Here is a 15,490-nt window from a genome sequence, read left to right on the forward strand (position 1 = left end):
TTCATGGGAATGGGAATAACTAAGTCTTTATTGTCTAACCAATATTCCAGTTTATCTTTTTCCTCTCCCTTTTGCTGTTTCTTCCTGAATGTTTTGTACTTTTTGAGTCATATGATTATTTTCTCTATTTCAATATCCTTTATTATTTTGTTGCCATTTATCTTTAAGGGCTTTTTGAATCGCTTTTAGTCTTTGTAAAAGAATAGGCAATTTTTCTTCAGAGGTCATGCACCACCACCTTGTTACTGACCTTCTTTCTATCCAAGAAGGAGTTTCCCTAAGCCAAATAGTTTTTCCTTATACCAAACTTTAGTCTCAATAGTTCCTCGTTTAGGGTTAAAGTCATAAACTCCTGTAAAAGGCAGCAGGGCATCTGTTGAAAGCTATCTTTTCCTTTTGGGGTGAAACCAAGCCTCATTATTAATCACAAATGCAGGTACAAACGAGATCATAGTCATAGGAGGAAGTCATCTATCCTATTACTTTCATTTTGTTTCAGTAACATAATAATTCTGCTAAAGGCAGAGATTTTCCCGGTTTAGTTTCCCATTCCATTATCAGAGTTGGTTATCAGAATATTTAAAGAAGAGAAGGTTATACAAATTACAAAAACCAGGAGTAACTGGGGAAGGGATATCCACCAAAAGGACAGCAGTCATCAGCTTTTGGCTGGAACTTTGTCAAACAGCACTCTTGCCAAGAACCACGGAACTCTTGGAGCCAGCAATTAATAATGAATATATCTCACTCACAATCAAATCACCAAGAGATGATCCTACTGATACTTTAATATTTTACTATGTATTTTTTTGGTCTTTTAAAGACTAAGTCTCCCTGTAGTCCCAACAGGCCTGGAATATACCATATAGACCAGGCTGGCCTCCATCTCAAAGAGATCTGCCTGCCTCTGCCTCCTGAGTGCTGGGATTAAAGGTATGTGCCACCATGCCTGGCAGATATATATATAATCTTAAGGTGAAAAGATGGAAAAAAATATACCAAGCAAATATTTGGTCTTTTTGAGACAGGGTCTCCCTGTAGCCTCAGCTTGCCTGGAACTTACTATGTAGACCAGGCTGGCTTTGAATTCATAGACATCTGTCTGCCTCTGCCTCCTGAGGGTTGGGATTAAGCCTGGCTGATATTTTAATATTTACTTCTAAGTTCCCCTATATTTTCATAAAGCTATGTGTATATGTGTGTGTATATGTATATTTATGAAAATATGTACATTTATCACCGTATATCTACTTCTTGGTTATTTTCTCACTTTATGAAATAGATTCTTTTTGAATGGTAAGGTTTCCATAGTGATAGTTGGATCAGAGAGTCTCTTGAACAACAGCCAAAGAGGTTACCACTGCCAGGTACTCACCATGTTGATTGAGACAGGCATCCTAGGGGCATCCTGGTAGTCCCTTCCTGAGGAGCAGGTGAGTTAGTCTCTGGTTAGCACTGCTAGCCACAGATAAGATCCATTTTACCCTGAGTGCTCCTGTTTCTCAGAGGGCCAAGTTAAGGGGCTATCTACTGCTTTAGCTACCCCTTCCCTGTGCACTATGAAGTGCCTACTCAGCTCTTCAGGCCCTTGTTTTCTCTTTGCACATCCCAGTGGCTAGAGAAAGGGACCTGTGGGTCCAGATGGAGCTTACCTCCGTTCCAAGGAGGGTACTTGTATATAGACTTTGGAGGACTTCTTCCATCCTTGACCTTCTTTCCCATGTACTCTAAGTAAGAACGTGTTGCCTTCCAGATACAAAACCTGTGAGAAGAATGGCTTCTGGTCACCTTCACTGAGATGAGTGGAATAAGGAATGTAAGAGCAGCCTGGGTGGGGCCAGTCCTCACAGGGTAAGGGGTGTCCAACAGAGAAAGGGATGGCCTTGGCCTGGGAGTGCTGCCTACCCAAGGCCGTTCTCCTGAGGCTTTCTCTTCCTTCAGACTCTAGTGAGGGCCTGACCTGTGTGTTTCATAGGGACTTCCTTCTGGAAGAAGGAAAGCTCGAGTCATGAGTTACATTGTGGTCTAAGCATCCCTATTAGTCTTGTCCAGGACAGTTTTAGTCAGTCATGCCATGGTTGTGGCTGTGTACCACATAGAAGACATGGAAGAAGAGAGTTCTGGTAGACCACTGGAGTTGGTGACCAGCTGAGACATCTCAGGACAGTTGCTCAGCCCAACTCTTAGCAGCACAGGTTACAAACTGGGGACACAGGCTACATTTGGTCTGTGGGTATTTTGTTCATTTAATCTTTGTCTTTTGGTTTTCACAGATTTCTTACCATGTTTTCATTTTTAGTTAATTACCATATTTGGAGAGAGATGATGTAAAACTCTGACTGTCTAACTTCTCTCTAAGTAACTGTGCCTCTGTATAGTAATTATGGGATTTGGATATAACAGTAACTGCTCTGGCCTACGTCATGAGGTTCCTCAGCATAAACAGCTATGTCTGCCTAGACAGACTTTCTCCCTCAGGAGCCATGGTCTTCCTCAAGCTTAGGGCAGAAGTCTGGGCCTAAGAATGGTTTGTGTCCTTGATCTAAGCAAGCAGAGGAGGAGGACAGGTGGGGAGCCTAGCATTCTGGTTTTTGGTCTCACCCTACTGTCCATTCTTTAACTCAGTGTGGGATGTAGGGAGCAGAGTAAAAACAACCATCTAAGTTCATCACAGAATTGGAAACTATGGAACACAGGCCTAGGGAAGACAGAGAACTGTTTTCCTGATGTGGCAGTTGCTGGGTAGGAGGATATAGTTACCTTTTCCAGAAGTACATAAGGACAGGGAAGACAGTCATGATAGCCCCATGGAAGATGTTCCGGTCTAGGTGGCCCTCTGTAATGGCTGCAAAGATGATATCCTTCTGAGACTCAGAGATGTTCACCTACCCACAGGGTGGGAGCCTGTCACTGTTAGAGGCTCCAGGAATGGTAAATGACCTCTCTTGACCCCGGTACCCTCAAAACCACCCCTCTCCAGAAGGCAGAGCTTCTTGTGAGCTTGTTAAGCAAAGAATATCTTGTCGACCGACCGAGTGCTTAAGGAGGCACCTGGTGATTCGGTTTTGGAGTTCTTATGGGGAAAAAGGCCACAGTGGGGTGAGAGACTCCTTACCCTCAGCTTGGGAGGAACATCAGAAATGAGGAAGAGCTTTAGGATGATGTTAAGTTTGGAACGCATTAGGCTGATGTCGTTCTCATTGTATGCTCTGTTGATCTGCAGCAAGTGAGCTGAACTCACCAGATTGTTAAATCTACAGAAGAGGCAAGAAGTAAGCAATCAACAAGGGGAAGATGTAAGCAGAGGCTGGACAGGGTGCTTGGCCCAGACTTACTTCTGGCAAAAGGGGAGGGCCAATTCTGAACTTGGTTGTGACTTCATTCATCCAACCCTAGTTCTTCCATTATCAAAAATAATTGAGTGCAGACCATTTATCACATCATATGCCAAGGGCCCCCTCTATTATTTTCTTCAGCACACCCCCATCTTTACTCCTTTCTTTTACCCATCCTAAATGCTTCAGCAGGCTTCACCTACAACTACTTCAAGGACTCGGGTCTCTTTTGCTCTTTCCTCTTCTGTGCCAGCCTGAGGTCAGTTCTGAGATTCGGGTAGATTCCTCTCCTGTGGAGCACCTTAGGCAATAGTAGGTTCAGTCCTCATCCCAGTGGTGACGGGAAGCATTTTTTTTTCAGCAGGAGAGTAACATAATTGACTTCATGCTTTTCACAGGTGTCTCACACAGAATTCTGTACACAGAATTAGTTTGTAGAGGGACAGCCAGAAAGCAGAGAGGCTGGGGTGAGAATGGGGTAGGCAGAGGCTGCCAGCCCCTGGCCGTCTCTCAGGGCTTCCTACGACTTCCCTTTACATACCTTGCTCTGTGATTAAGCCCTTCAAAGTTCACTCTGTCTCTTGGCTTCAGGGCCAAGACGCCATGCTTGAGGACTCAGTTGTCTCATTGTATTTCCTGTGCCTAACTCTGCCTAGAACCTGGTATCCCAAGAAAACTTCCCAGCTTGTATTTGTGTCTTGTCTACCACCCTCATTAGTTTGTGGGATCATAGAGAGTAGAACTCATATCTATAATGCCAAATCCTGTGCTCAATAAAAAGGAAGCACTTATGACATGTTGAGAGTCCTTCCTTGGAGTGCAGTGGATCACGCTCCCCTAACTGATATGTGAATCATCAGACAATCTGCATTTCTGAGAACCACACTGACTAGTGTCCTTGGCAAGGCCAGCAAAAACTACTAGGACATCCTTAGTTTTCTCTTACATGTCTAGTAGAGATGTTTACCAGGAGTTACTAATTTTTTCAAATATTTTTCTTGGTTGTACTTTTTTGCTCTAATTTTTGACATATTCATATGATAAGACATGAATATAAAAATATTTGTTGATTCTATGAAAATAAGCTTGATGCTCACCTGTAATCCCAGCCTTGGGAAATTGAGGCAGGAGGATCTCAAGTTCAGGCTGGCCTGGGCTACATAGTCCCTTAAAGAGGAAGGGCGAGAGAGAATGCTTTGAAACATGCTAATAAATGTGACTATTATAACTTAAAAAATCTCTTTAGTTAGGTATGGCAAAAGAAATTTAAATTATTGAGAAAATTAGTATGAAAGTCCAGAAGATTTTGGCTAGGGATATAACTCAGTTGTACAGCTCTTGTCTCACATGGGTAAGGCTGAAGGATAAATGTGTCAGCTTGGAAAGCCCTAGCTATGTTGAGATACCCCTGGCCCAGAAACTGAAACCCCAACCCCCAACCCAGTGACTGTGCTACCTGGGAAAACATAGGCCAGCACTCAGTGTCCCAACCCCCCAAACCATTACACCAGCACTTACTGTCAAAAAACACAGGACTTCAGAAAAATACCTGGTCTCTCCTCCTAAGTCCCATAAAAACTGAGACCGACTGAGCTTTAGGGCCCCAGTTTGGATCCTGCGGAGAAACCACGGTCCTTCATTGTTCTAATAAAGAACCATCTACTCCTGAGGTCCGTCTCGTGTTTCACTTTCACGTCGCCCCGGTCAATCCTGATCTAACATTTTTTAACAGAGGCTGTGGGTTGGATCCCCAGCCCTCTCCTTACAAAAATAAAATAAAATAAAATAAAAAAATAATAAAAGCAAAAGATTAAGTTTTCTGCACTGATATTTACATTTTTGTTCTACTTTAAGAAAAACTGAAATTAGAGTTGGTTGACAGTATTGGGGGTATTAAAATTTATGCAAGAATAATATATGGACTCCCTGTTAGTGGATTGACTTTACATTCAAATTTTGGCAGGTGAGTGAATGTCCATGAACATGTTTCAACTTAAAAAATATCTGCTTAATGTCACACACACACACACACACACACACACACACACACACACACACACCAAAAAAAAAAAAAAAAAAATATTTCTCTTCTGACAGTCTCTGGTTTTAACTGAAGAACTGTTGGTCCATTGAGATGAACTCCGTCATATTTATAGACAATAGGGAAAAATGATCCACTTCCTGGGAAAAAGAAGTGCATTACAGCATTGGGGGTTCCAGAATACTAAAGAGCTTTGAGGCCCCAAAGGAAAGAAAGGTGGAAATTGTTAGAGTAACAGAAGTCAAGGACATTTCAGGAGCTGCTTGTCTGGCAGAGCTTCAAATCATTGTGCTTCTGACGTGTCAAGCCAACTTGCATGTGTGTGTGTGTGTGTGTGTGTGTGTGTGTGTGGCGCACGTGGAGGTCAGAGGACCTCCGATTCGCCAATTCTGCTAGGCTGCCTAGCGATTGAGCCCCTTCTATGTCTGCTTCCTCACGGCTTGAATTACAGGTGCGCACTGCTATGCCCAGCTCCTCACAACCACCTAGTGGATGCTGAAGGTTGACCTTAAGTCCTTAGACTTGGGCAGCAAGCACTTCACTGACTGAGCAGTCTCTCCCCAGCCCCTGCAAGGAGGTTTTAAATGTGAAAACCATGAGAAGAAGGAGAGATGGAAAACTTACTTCTCTATTTCAGAAAAGAAATACAAATCATTAATTGCAAAGTTGACAGTGATAATCCTGTGGCCAAATATCCGGCGTTTTATGAGAGTTATTTCTCCATTCTCCTGTTCTGTATTCTGGGCACCGGGGGACACTGGGGTATGATGTGATGTTGCAGTGGGTGATGCCGAGAAATCTAGAAGAGAAAGAGTAAGGAATTACAATCTGGTTTGAACTAGTCACTCTAGGTCCTAAGCCTTCAACCTAGGTATGATGCCTGTGGACTTGCCTTTTGCCTATTGAAAGAGTCATGCTCTATCTTTGGGTGTAGCCTTTCTCTTGTACTAGAGTGACTGCTGTAAAAGGTGTGTCTACTCAGGTGGTGTGACAACACTCATGCCAAAAAATTGATTATTAATTTAAAAAGCAGCCGGCTGTTGAAGGATACTTGGTACTTGTCCAACAGAGAAGCAATGCTGCAGCCTATGCTGATCCATAAGGCTCTTACAGAGACAGCGAAAACTGCATATGCAGACATGACCTTTCAAAGGGAATGTGGTTCTCATGATACTCACTCGAGGTTCATCAGGAAAGTCATTTAGGAGTAAATTTGTAAAACAGGAGGAAAGAAAATACCAAAGTGAGAGAAAAGTTTGTTAAATGAAAGAATAGAAAGTTAAAGTAGAAAATGCAAAGTCTCAAATGTGGGGCTCAAGGGGACACCGAGACAGATCATCGGGTATAAGAAGTTTGTTAGAAGCATTGTTAATGCTGTGGGCAGACAGACAACAGCATGATGGGAGCCGTGGTTCTAAGGAGAATCAGACCCAAGGGGAGCTTCTTATAGATCTCTGAGGAAGGAGGGAAAGGTTTCACAGCAGTAGCCTGTAGCTAGGCTGTCTCTGATTCCTCAGCTGGTGGCAGATAAGGACAGACTGGGGGGCGGGGGGCAAGGGTGCTGCCATTGGTAACCCTTTGATATCCCCAGTGAGCCAGGAAACCTCACTTGAGACACCTGTTAGGAAGTCACAGACTCACTGGCAGGCTGTCAGTATTTGACACTGGAAGATGGGAGGGCTGATCCAAGTGCTACGGCCTGAGGAGCAATCCTATGCCCCTTCTGGGATGAGGCATCATGTTCTGCCCTGTACTTATGAACCCAGGACCAGGAAACCGAGGCACAAAGTCATTTTCCTTTTTTTTTAGTATTTTATTTGTTATTTTTATTTTATGAGTGTATTGCCTGCATGTATGTGAGTGCACCTGTGTCATGCAAAGCCACAGAGGTCAGAAGAGGGCTTCAGATTCCCCTGGAACTAGAGTTAAGGATGGTTCTTAGCCTCCATGTGGGTGCTGGGAATCAAAACCAAGTCCTCTGCAAGAGCAGTCAGTGCTCTTAACTACTGAGCCATCTCTCCAGCCCCAAAGTCATTTTCTTGAGTCATGCCACTAGAAAGCGGCAGATAAGTGCTGACACCTGTAGTTCCTGCTTCCTGGATGAAAACACAAGTGCCGCCAGGGCAAAGGAGTAAATTTGTCTATTCACCCGGTAAAGTACACTGTAAAGGTCCCAAATTGTCATGGATGAAGGAATTAATGAATGAAGCAACTGAACAAATCTATCTAGTGGACACTTTATGCCAGTCAAAAGCTAGCTAGCTAGATGTGTACTGACAGAAAATGATGTTCAAGATTAAATATTAAGGAAAAAAGTAAATTACAAATAAAAAGTATGAAAACTAAATATTAAGGTATACACACACCCCACACACACATATAAGCAGAGTGTAGGCTTTCAAAGCATTAGCAATGTTATCTCTTTAGGGATTTTCATTTTGTTAGGGTTCCAAACAGCAGCAGTTTCCCCCCCTCCCCAACAGGGACCTCACCTTGACCTTTGAAGTCAAGGGAAACAAACTCTGCTGAGAAGCAGCCTGCCTCTCCTCTGATCTCCAAAGATAAGATAAGCAGATTCTACCTGATAACCAGAGATTTTAGAAGTTGTTTATCATAACAGCTTTTCTCTTGCCTTAAGAGGGAAAAAGTAAACACTTCCAGACCCTAATCCTACCTGCTTTTCTTGCTTCCCCCTCCCTGATTTCTCCCCCAAACATTCCCCCCTTCCACACCCTAAAGCCCCCATATATAAAGTCCCAGCTCACAGCCCATGGGCTGACATCTTTCCCTTCCCCGAGGGAAAGGTGCCCTGTGCGAAATAAATCTGTATCCCGCTGAGAATTCTATCTGTGCCTCAGTGCCTCCCTCCATCCACTCGTGCTCTCCACTGCATGCTCTCTCTCCCAACATTTTTAACCTATCACATTTGTGTACCATGTATTCTTGTACTTTTTGTTCCCTGTAAGAAAGTTCAGAGATTAAAATCTTTTGATTTATCCATTTTTAAATTTAGATTTTATTTTATTTATTATTTTGAGACAGGATCTCCTTATAGCCCCAGCTAACCTGGAACTCACTATGGAGAATAAACTGACCTCACTCTCACAGAGATCTGCTTGCCTCTGCCTCCTGAGTGCTGGGATTAAAGGAGTGTGCCACCATGTCCTTATTTATTTTTATTTTATGTGTATGAGTGTTTTGCTTGCATGTTTGCAGGTGTACCATGTATATGCAATGCTCGAAGAAGCCACAAAAGGACATCAGATCCCCTGGAACTTGAGTTAAAGGGTGGTTGTTATCTGCCACGTGAGTACTGGGAACCAAACCCAAGTCGTCTGCAGGAGCAGCCAGTGTTCTTAACAGCTGGGCCATTGTTCCAATCACAGTTCAAAGATTTTTAAAAGACCAAATTACAACAAGGAAATTGTTTCATAAAATGTGAGGCCTTCCTGCTCCAGTGAATGGCCCCACACTCATGAGTATACGGGCAACATGAACTGTACTCAGGATTTTTTTTTTTTTTTAAAAAAAGGACATGGAATTTGGAGGGGGGGTGGGGGGGGGGGGGGGGGGGGCGTGGATCTGGGTGAGGAGTGGGGGTGAATCAAACTAAAATCCATTATATATATGTATGAAATTCTCAAAGAATTACTAAAAATATTCCTTTTTTAAAGTGACATTTTAATGACTTGGACATTTTTCACACTTGCTGGCTCCCAGAGCCACTGTCCAGGCAGGCCTGGTGCCTGCTGGGATCCCAGAACCAGGAGCTCTTGCTGTCACTGGGTCTGATACAGGCCTGACCCAAAGCAAGGAGCTTGGAGTTTCTTACCTGGGCTGATCCTAGGGACAGGCAAGGGGAGTAAACAGAGAAGTGACTCACTCTCTTTGGCGTTGCACATTTCCAGGTGGAGAAAGTCTATAAACTGCTGGCGTTTCTTGGGATTCAGCATATATCTTCGGTAACTGCAGAAGCTCTTGATGAAGTTCATCATTTTCAGCCAGACTTTCTTCTGTGGAGAGAAAGGGACAAGACATATTCATTAGCACTGCTGCTGTTCACCAAGTCTACAGTGTGCCACAAATAGCATTCAGTAGGTTTCAAATCCTCACTGCTACAAAGGAAAACTTTGTAGTTCTCATTTTAAAGGTGAAGACATTCAAATCGGAGAGTTTGTTTAACCTGCCTTAGATGAAGTAGTTGGTGACTAGAAGATTCTGAATCAGTCAGACATAACTGAGGCCTTTCAACAGTTAGGGTGAGTGCTCAGAACAGGAAGTAACAGAGGTCAGAGATCAGTGCAGCTCAAAGAAGGGAGAAAACTACAAGTGCCAGTTTTAGGAAAACTGAAGTATTCAAGAAATAAGGAAGCAAGGAAAATGTATATGCCCCCCACTCCCCAACATGGTGCATAGGCACATGCATTTTATGTGTCTCTGTACTTGTCTTTTAAAAAAATATTTATTACTTATCATTTTTTATTTTGTGTGTATGAGCATATTGCCTACATGTATGTAAGTGTACCTGTGTCATACAGTGCATGCAGAGGACAGAAGAGGGCATCGGATCCCCTGCAACTGGAGTATAGATGGTTGTTAACTGCCATGTAGGTGCTGGGACTCAAACCTGGGTCTTCTGTAAGAGTAGCCAGTACTCTTAACTGCTGAACCAACTCTCCAACCCCATGCACTTGATTTAATGGGTACCCAGTGGTCATTTTCTAGTTCATTTTCCCCTAGAGGAACTGATACTTTGAGTCAGAAAGAAACTTGCAGATCACAGAGCTCATTTGCCTCAGTTCACTGAAAGGGAAGGCCAAGGAAAATGTGGCTTCAGAGAGTTGATGGTGAAAGAGTACTTTAGTGATCAGGGCTTAGAACTCTTGGTTCTGGAACCCAGTTTCTCAGGGTTGTGGTGTGGCTCAGTGTGTATGCGTGGAAACTCTAACATAGTGCTATGGCACACAGTAGGTGGCAAGCACATGCTGGCTTCCTTTTATCTGACCTAAGAGTCACTTGAAGACTTAAAATTGAAGCAAAGTTCTCTAGTTCTGAATACATCTTCTTTCAAACATCTTATTCCATTATTCGTGGTGTCCTGACAGAGCTGGCTTATAAATGGAGAAAAGAGAGAGTCATACATTTCAGTATTGGGGTTGATGGGTTTAAATCTTATTTTTAGATATATCTTTTTATTTTTTGGTCTTTTTGAGATAGGGTCTCCCTGTAGCCCCAGCTGGCCTAAGATTCACTATATTGATCAGGCTGGCCTTCATCTCACAGAGATTTGCCTGCCTCTGCCTCTTGAGTGCTGGAATTAAAGGCGTGTGCCACCACGCCTGGCTTAGATATATCTTTTAAAAAATATTTTATTTATTATTTTTATGTGTATGAGTGTATTGCTTGCATGTGTGTAAGTACACCCATGTCATGCAGTGCCTGTGGAGGTCAGAAGAAGGCGTCAGATCCTCTGGAACTGGAGTTATAGACGGTTGTTAGCTGTCATGTGGGTACTGGGAATTGAACCTGAGTTCTCTATAAAAGCAGCCAGTGCTTTTAACCACTGAGCCATCTCTTCAGCCCCTTGGCTTAGATATATCTTAGCATGATCTTTGGAGTCTGACAGAATTGGGCTCCAACCTTTCCCTCTAACTCCAAGACACACAGATCATGAGATTCTTGAGGGGAGCATCTACTTTTTCAAAGCATTTGAAAGGAGCTTCCTGAGTAACATTCTTGTTCTTCTTTTTCTCTCTTCCTATGGGACAAAGAATAAGCTGATAGTTGTGTTTAGAAGAAGGAACCGGGCATACTTTGTGTTGGCCCTTGGCATTATCTGTCTGGGGATGGTTGATCTGTGGGACACTCAATCCAGTCCTTCCTGTCATACTGTAAGGGGCTTACCCTGGTGTATGGAGGCTTAAGTTGCCAGTGACTGGATATGTAAGTCACTCTAACTTGGATGTAGGAAGACTAGCAAAACCATTTGATTTCATGGCCAATCCATGTCCTCCAAATAAGCATGCTGCAGTAAAAACACTGACAATTTCTGTGAGATGCCCAACCCTAAGTGACATATCTAAAATGGAACCTCTACACCTAAGGCTTATGGAACATAGTGGACTGGGAGGCGAGGGGGGGCGTGCAGGGCGGGGGGATACTAGTGCATCTCTCAACTCTCACCAGTGAAGCTTCCTTATGTAACAGAGGGCAATTAACACAGAAGGCCACAACTGGCCAAAGTGTAGAGAATAAGAGACTGTAGAGTGCATGTCCCTGGATAGGACTCCTATATTAAACTTTACCCACCCAGGGCTCAGGGACCATTGCAGAAGAGGGGGTGGAAAGACTGTAAGAGCCAGAGGTAGTGCATGACCACAAGAAACAGAGTTTTCCAGGTAGCTGGGAATTTGTGCATATGAACTTACAGCAATGATGATAGCATGCAAAGACCCATGCAAAGTCAAGCAGACAGAACTCAGCACAGAGCTGGGGAAATAGGAAGGAGGCCCCAATCTTAGCTGAGGAAAGGTTGGCAGCTGATTACTTCTGGGTGAAAGAGAGTGAAAGAGAGCTGATCTTCTTTAAGGGAGGGATGCTAGATGGGCTGACCAGACTCCAGTGGAGGAATGCATATGAAGGGACATCTGGGGACACAAACTTGACTTGCTAGGCCTTAATATACAGAGCTGGGGAAATAGGAAGGAGGCCCCAATCTTAGCTGAGGAAAGGTTGGCAGCTGATTACTTCTGGGTGAAAGAGAGTGAAAGAGAGCTGATCTTCTTTAAGGGAGGGATGCTAGATGGGCTGACCAGACTCCAGTGGAGGAATGCATATGAAGGGACATCTGGGGACACAAACTTGACTTGCTAGGCCTTAATATATAATTAAAAAAAACCCAAAACACTGACAGATCAATCTCCACATGTCTAACCCTTATGTCTATAACTTGGTGTCAGTCACAAGCAGAGCAGAGGGACTTCCCAGTACATTTTTTTTTTTCTGAGCCTCAGATTCTCCCTTTGTAAAATGGGGCTTAAAAAATCTGCCCTCCCCCAGGAATAATTGTTTGAGTGATTAAATAGGTTACCAGTGATAATCTTTTGTGCAGTTCATAGTGCCTGGACAATGGCTTTCCTGGTGGTAATGTCTTTTCTCTTTCTCACTGACCTGGGATTCTTGTAGGTGTGTTACTGACTTTGAGGGCTTCTTTGGGAGGGTCTGCAATTCAGTTTCCATGTCCAGAGAACGTGGTGGGAACAGGTCTTGGTATTCTTTAAACCTGCCAGAAGGGAGAGAAAGAATATCAGAAAAAAAAAAAAAACCAAAACCATAGCACATAACACATAACAGTCAAGGCAAGCCTTGTGTCAAGTCAGCTTCTAGAAGAAGCACTGTAGGAATGGAGACCCATTCAAAAGTACTCTTCTTTCCATTCCAAGTCTTCATAATGTCAGTCTGTCTTTCCTGATCAGCACTGTATGCTTCCTCATTTGGTGGGTGTGGGTGTGGATTTGGGGGCTATGTAGGTAGACAGGAGATTTTGAGGTAAGTGTGGCTTTTTCTGACAGTGTGCTATGAGCATTAATTGACTTTTACTTAATGTGGCTTTTAAAAGTCAGCAAGCAGCTACAGAGAGAATCCTGCCTTCACTGCTTTGCTCACCACTTTTCTTCCAGAGATTTCATGACAAAGCCTTGGAGCATCAGCAACGTGGTAGTGTTGATATTACGCATGTGAACGATATCTTTGATAACAGGAACATCCCACGGCAGCATTTCTTCTAAATGAGAGGGGAAAGAGAGTGAGAGATTGAAAATGAAAAGTCATCATTTCTGCCACTGTTTGGAGGTATCTGGGGCTCTTCTCATGTGAGAGACTCATGGCCCTCTGTTCTAACTCTGAGCTCACTCTGAGCCTTCCACAATTTGAAAATCTTCAAAGCCTATTTGGAATGTTATGAGCAAGTGTATTTGTAGATAAAGTACTGTCTTAATTAGTCCCATTTAAATTCCAAAGATGAGTGCTTCAGGGAAATTAAAAAATTGAAGGACTCATTTCTGGAGCTAGTGTGAAGTTTTTGGTTTAGGGAGAGGTAGAAGAGTAAAGGATTAAAATTAAACTGTTGGGTCCAGAAGGGGACTCCAAGATTTCAGAGATGCACTAAAGATAGTATGATACTCCTTGTGTTCAGAGGCTGGTGGGTTTTTAAGGGGGACTCGCAGTTACATCATAGGATATGGACACTCACTCCTTTCTCTCTTAGCTTCTTCAAAATCATGTATAGAACTCAACATCCTGAAATCAACGAATAAACACTTTCTGTAAATTAAGGCTTGCTGGGGGGGGGGGGGCACGACGACGATGACCATGACGACACATGGACACGACACCTGCCTGTTATTCTCATGACTTTGGAGGCAGAGGCAAGAGGTTTGAGAATCTGAGGCCAGCCTGGGCTCTATTGTGAGTTCCAGGCCAGCCTGGGATATTTAGCTAAATCCTGTCTCAAAACAGAGATTTGCTAATTTTGAGCTCTTTCTGTCTCTGTATTTATGCCCTTATCTTGGATAACAGTAAAGAAAGCAAGACTGAACAAAAACTACCAAACAAACAAGTAACACCCCGCCCCATACACCAACCCCGTCGAGTCGCTCCTCTGTGACATTGCTTTTTGGCCTGCCTGTCTGCCTCCTGGATGGCACTGCCTTCCCCTTTTGTTTTTCTGTAGAGTTACAGGTTAATATTTTACTTGCAACCTCTACTTCTAGCTAAGATGGATTTGCATGGGCCAAGTTTATCCCCACCTCAGACAAGAAGACAAGACAAAACGTGAAAGATTTTCAGACAGTTCTTCCTGGTACAGCTCTCTTCACATTCGTGGGTGGAGAACTCGAAGGTTGCTTACAGCCAACCCTTGCCTTTGCCTATAGCTCGGGACCAGTTAATGTGATGATCAAATGATTTGAATTTACATTCAAGTTCCACAAATCAAATAAGCTAGTTAATTTCCACGTGTTCCGCTTTCTTCATCCAGAAAACGCAGCTATTTGACTCTATCTCACAGGGATTAAATACCATTCTTTTGCACTTGGCTCCTTTTACCAGTGTTATGGCTTTGGACTTCCTATTGTTCTCTGTGTTCATTTTCATAGTCTTTATGTCTCCGTATTGCTCCCGCGTGGCTACTGTTCCCTTCTGCTCTCTAGGGGCTTTTGTTAAGCCAGGCTGTTTCCCAGATTTCCCTAAGAAGCTGAGGGGAGAATCAGGAGAAAAGGATGCATACCAGGAGAAACTTTGCCATGGCAGTAAGTCTTGATTATATTTTCCAAAGCAGACTTGTACATCCTTTCATTGGTCTCCATACTGATCTTCTGTATAGCTATCAGGAATTGGAAAGGGGTTTCAGCCTTCCGTTCTTTCAGGAACTCCTTGAAGTACTCCAAATGTTGATTGTTTAGGAGAACTTCAGTCATGTTTCTAGAAAATAAGAGCACACCATTGGTGGAGAGAAAGGGATAAAGACCTGGCCTCTGTTCTGATTAGGAAATGTGAAGTGCATTGGTCAGAGTATAGAGCCCCTAGCATGTATGAAGAGATGGCAGATGAACTGGCTAAATCTATTTCCTCAGATGTGAATTTGAGCTTTTATCCATTCTTCCTAAACTTAGCTATATCCTTTTATAACGTCAATAAGAGAAGAGGAAGTATTTTTAAAATATAGTGTTATTAATTATTTGAGACTTTTATACATGTGTACAACACATTTTGATCATGCTACCCCCCCATACTCCCCTCCCCATCCTCCCTCAATGCCTCCTGGATCCACCTTCCAAGGAAGAGATATTTTAAAAGGAACTTTTCTCCCAAAGGGAAGTTTTTATGCTGTGAATTCCAAATAACTGTCAATTGGCACAGTTATTTCTGTGAATAGAGCACAACTGACCATATTAATATATTAATCCATATTTCTTTTTTTAAGAATATTTTTATTATTCCAAAAAGAGGCAATTTTGAACACATTTTTCCAGAAATAACTTGAAGCAGGTTATATAAAAATATATATATATATATATATATATATATATATATACACACACACACACACACACAC

General features: G+C 42.9%; 1 protein-coding gene across 1 annotated transcript in view; it reads right to left on the minus strand.

Moving 5' to 3' along the window:
* Rgsl1 (regulator of G protein signaling like 1) overlaps positions 1 to 15,490 on the minus strand; it is a 72,085-nt gene that overhangs the window by 10,734 nt on the left and 45,861 nt on the right. The window contains exons 12-19 of the mRNA XM_029566151.1: positions 14,663 to 14,856; positions 13,042 to 13,159; positions 12,547 to 12,658; positions 9,260 to 9,389; positions 6,001 to 6,175; positions 3,116 to 3,254; positions 2,761 to 2,885; positions 1,653 to 1,762 (exon numbers count right to left, since the gene is read on the minus strand). Coding sequence (XP_029422011.1) covers positions 1,653 to 1,762; positions 2,761 to 2,885; positions 3,116 to 3,254; positions 6,001 to 6,175; positions 9,260 to 9,389; positions 12,547 to 12,658; positions 13,042 to 13,159; positions 14,663 to 14,856 — 1,103 coding nt within the window. The remainder of the gene's footprint in view (positions 1 to 1,652; positions 1,763 to 2,760; positions 2,886 to 3,115; positions 3,255 to 6,000; positions 6,176 to 9,259; positions 9,390 to 12,546; positions 12,659 to 13,041; positions 13,160 to 14,662; positions 14,857 to 15,490) is intronic.

This window comes from Nannospalax galili, unplaced genomic scaffold (assembly GCF_000622305.1).
Source record: "Nannospalax galili isolate Female #2095 unplaced genomic scaffold, S.galili_v1.0 scaffold1899, whole genome shotgun sequence".
In the NCBI taxonomy this organism is placed as follows: Eukaryota; Metazoa; Chordata; class Mammalia; order Rodentia; family Spalacidae; genus Nannospalax; species Nannospalax galili.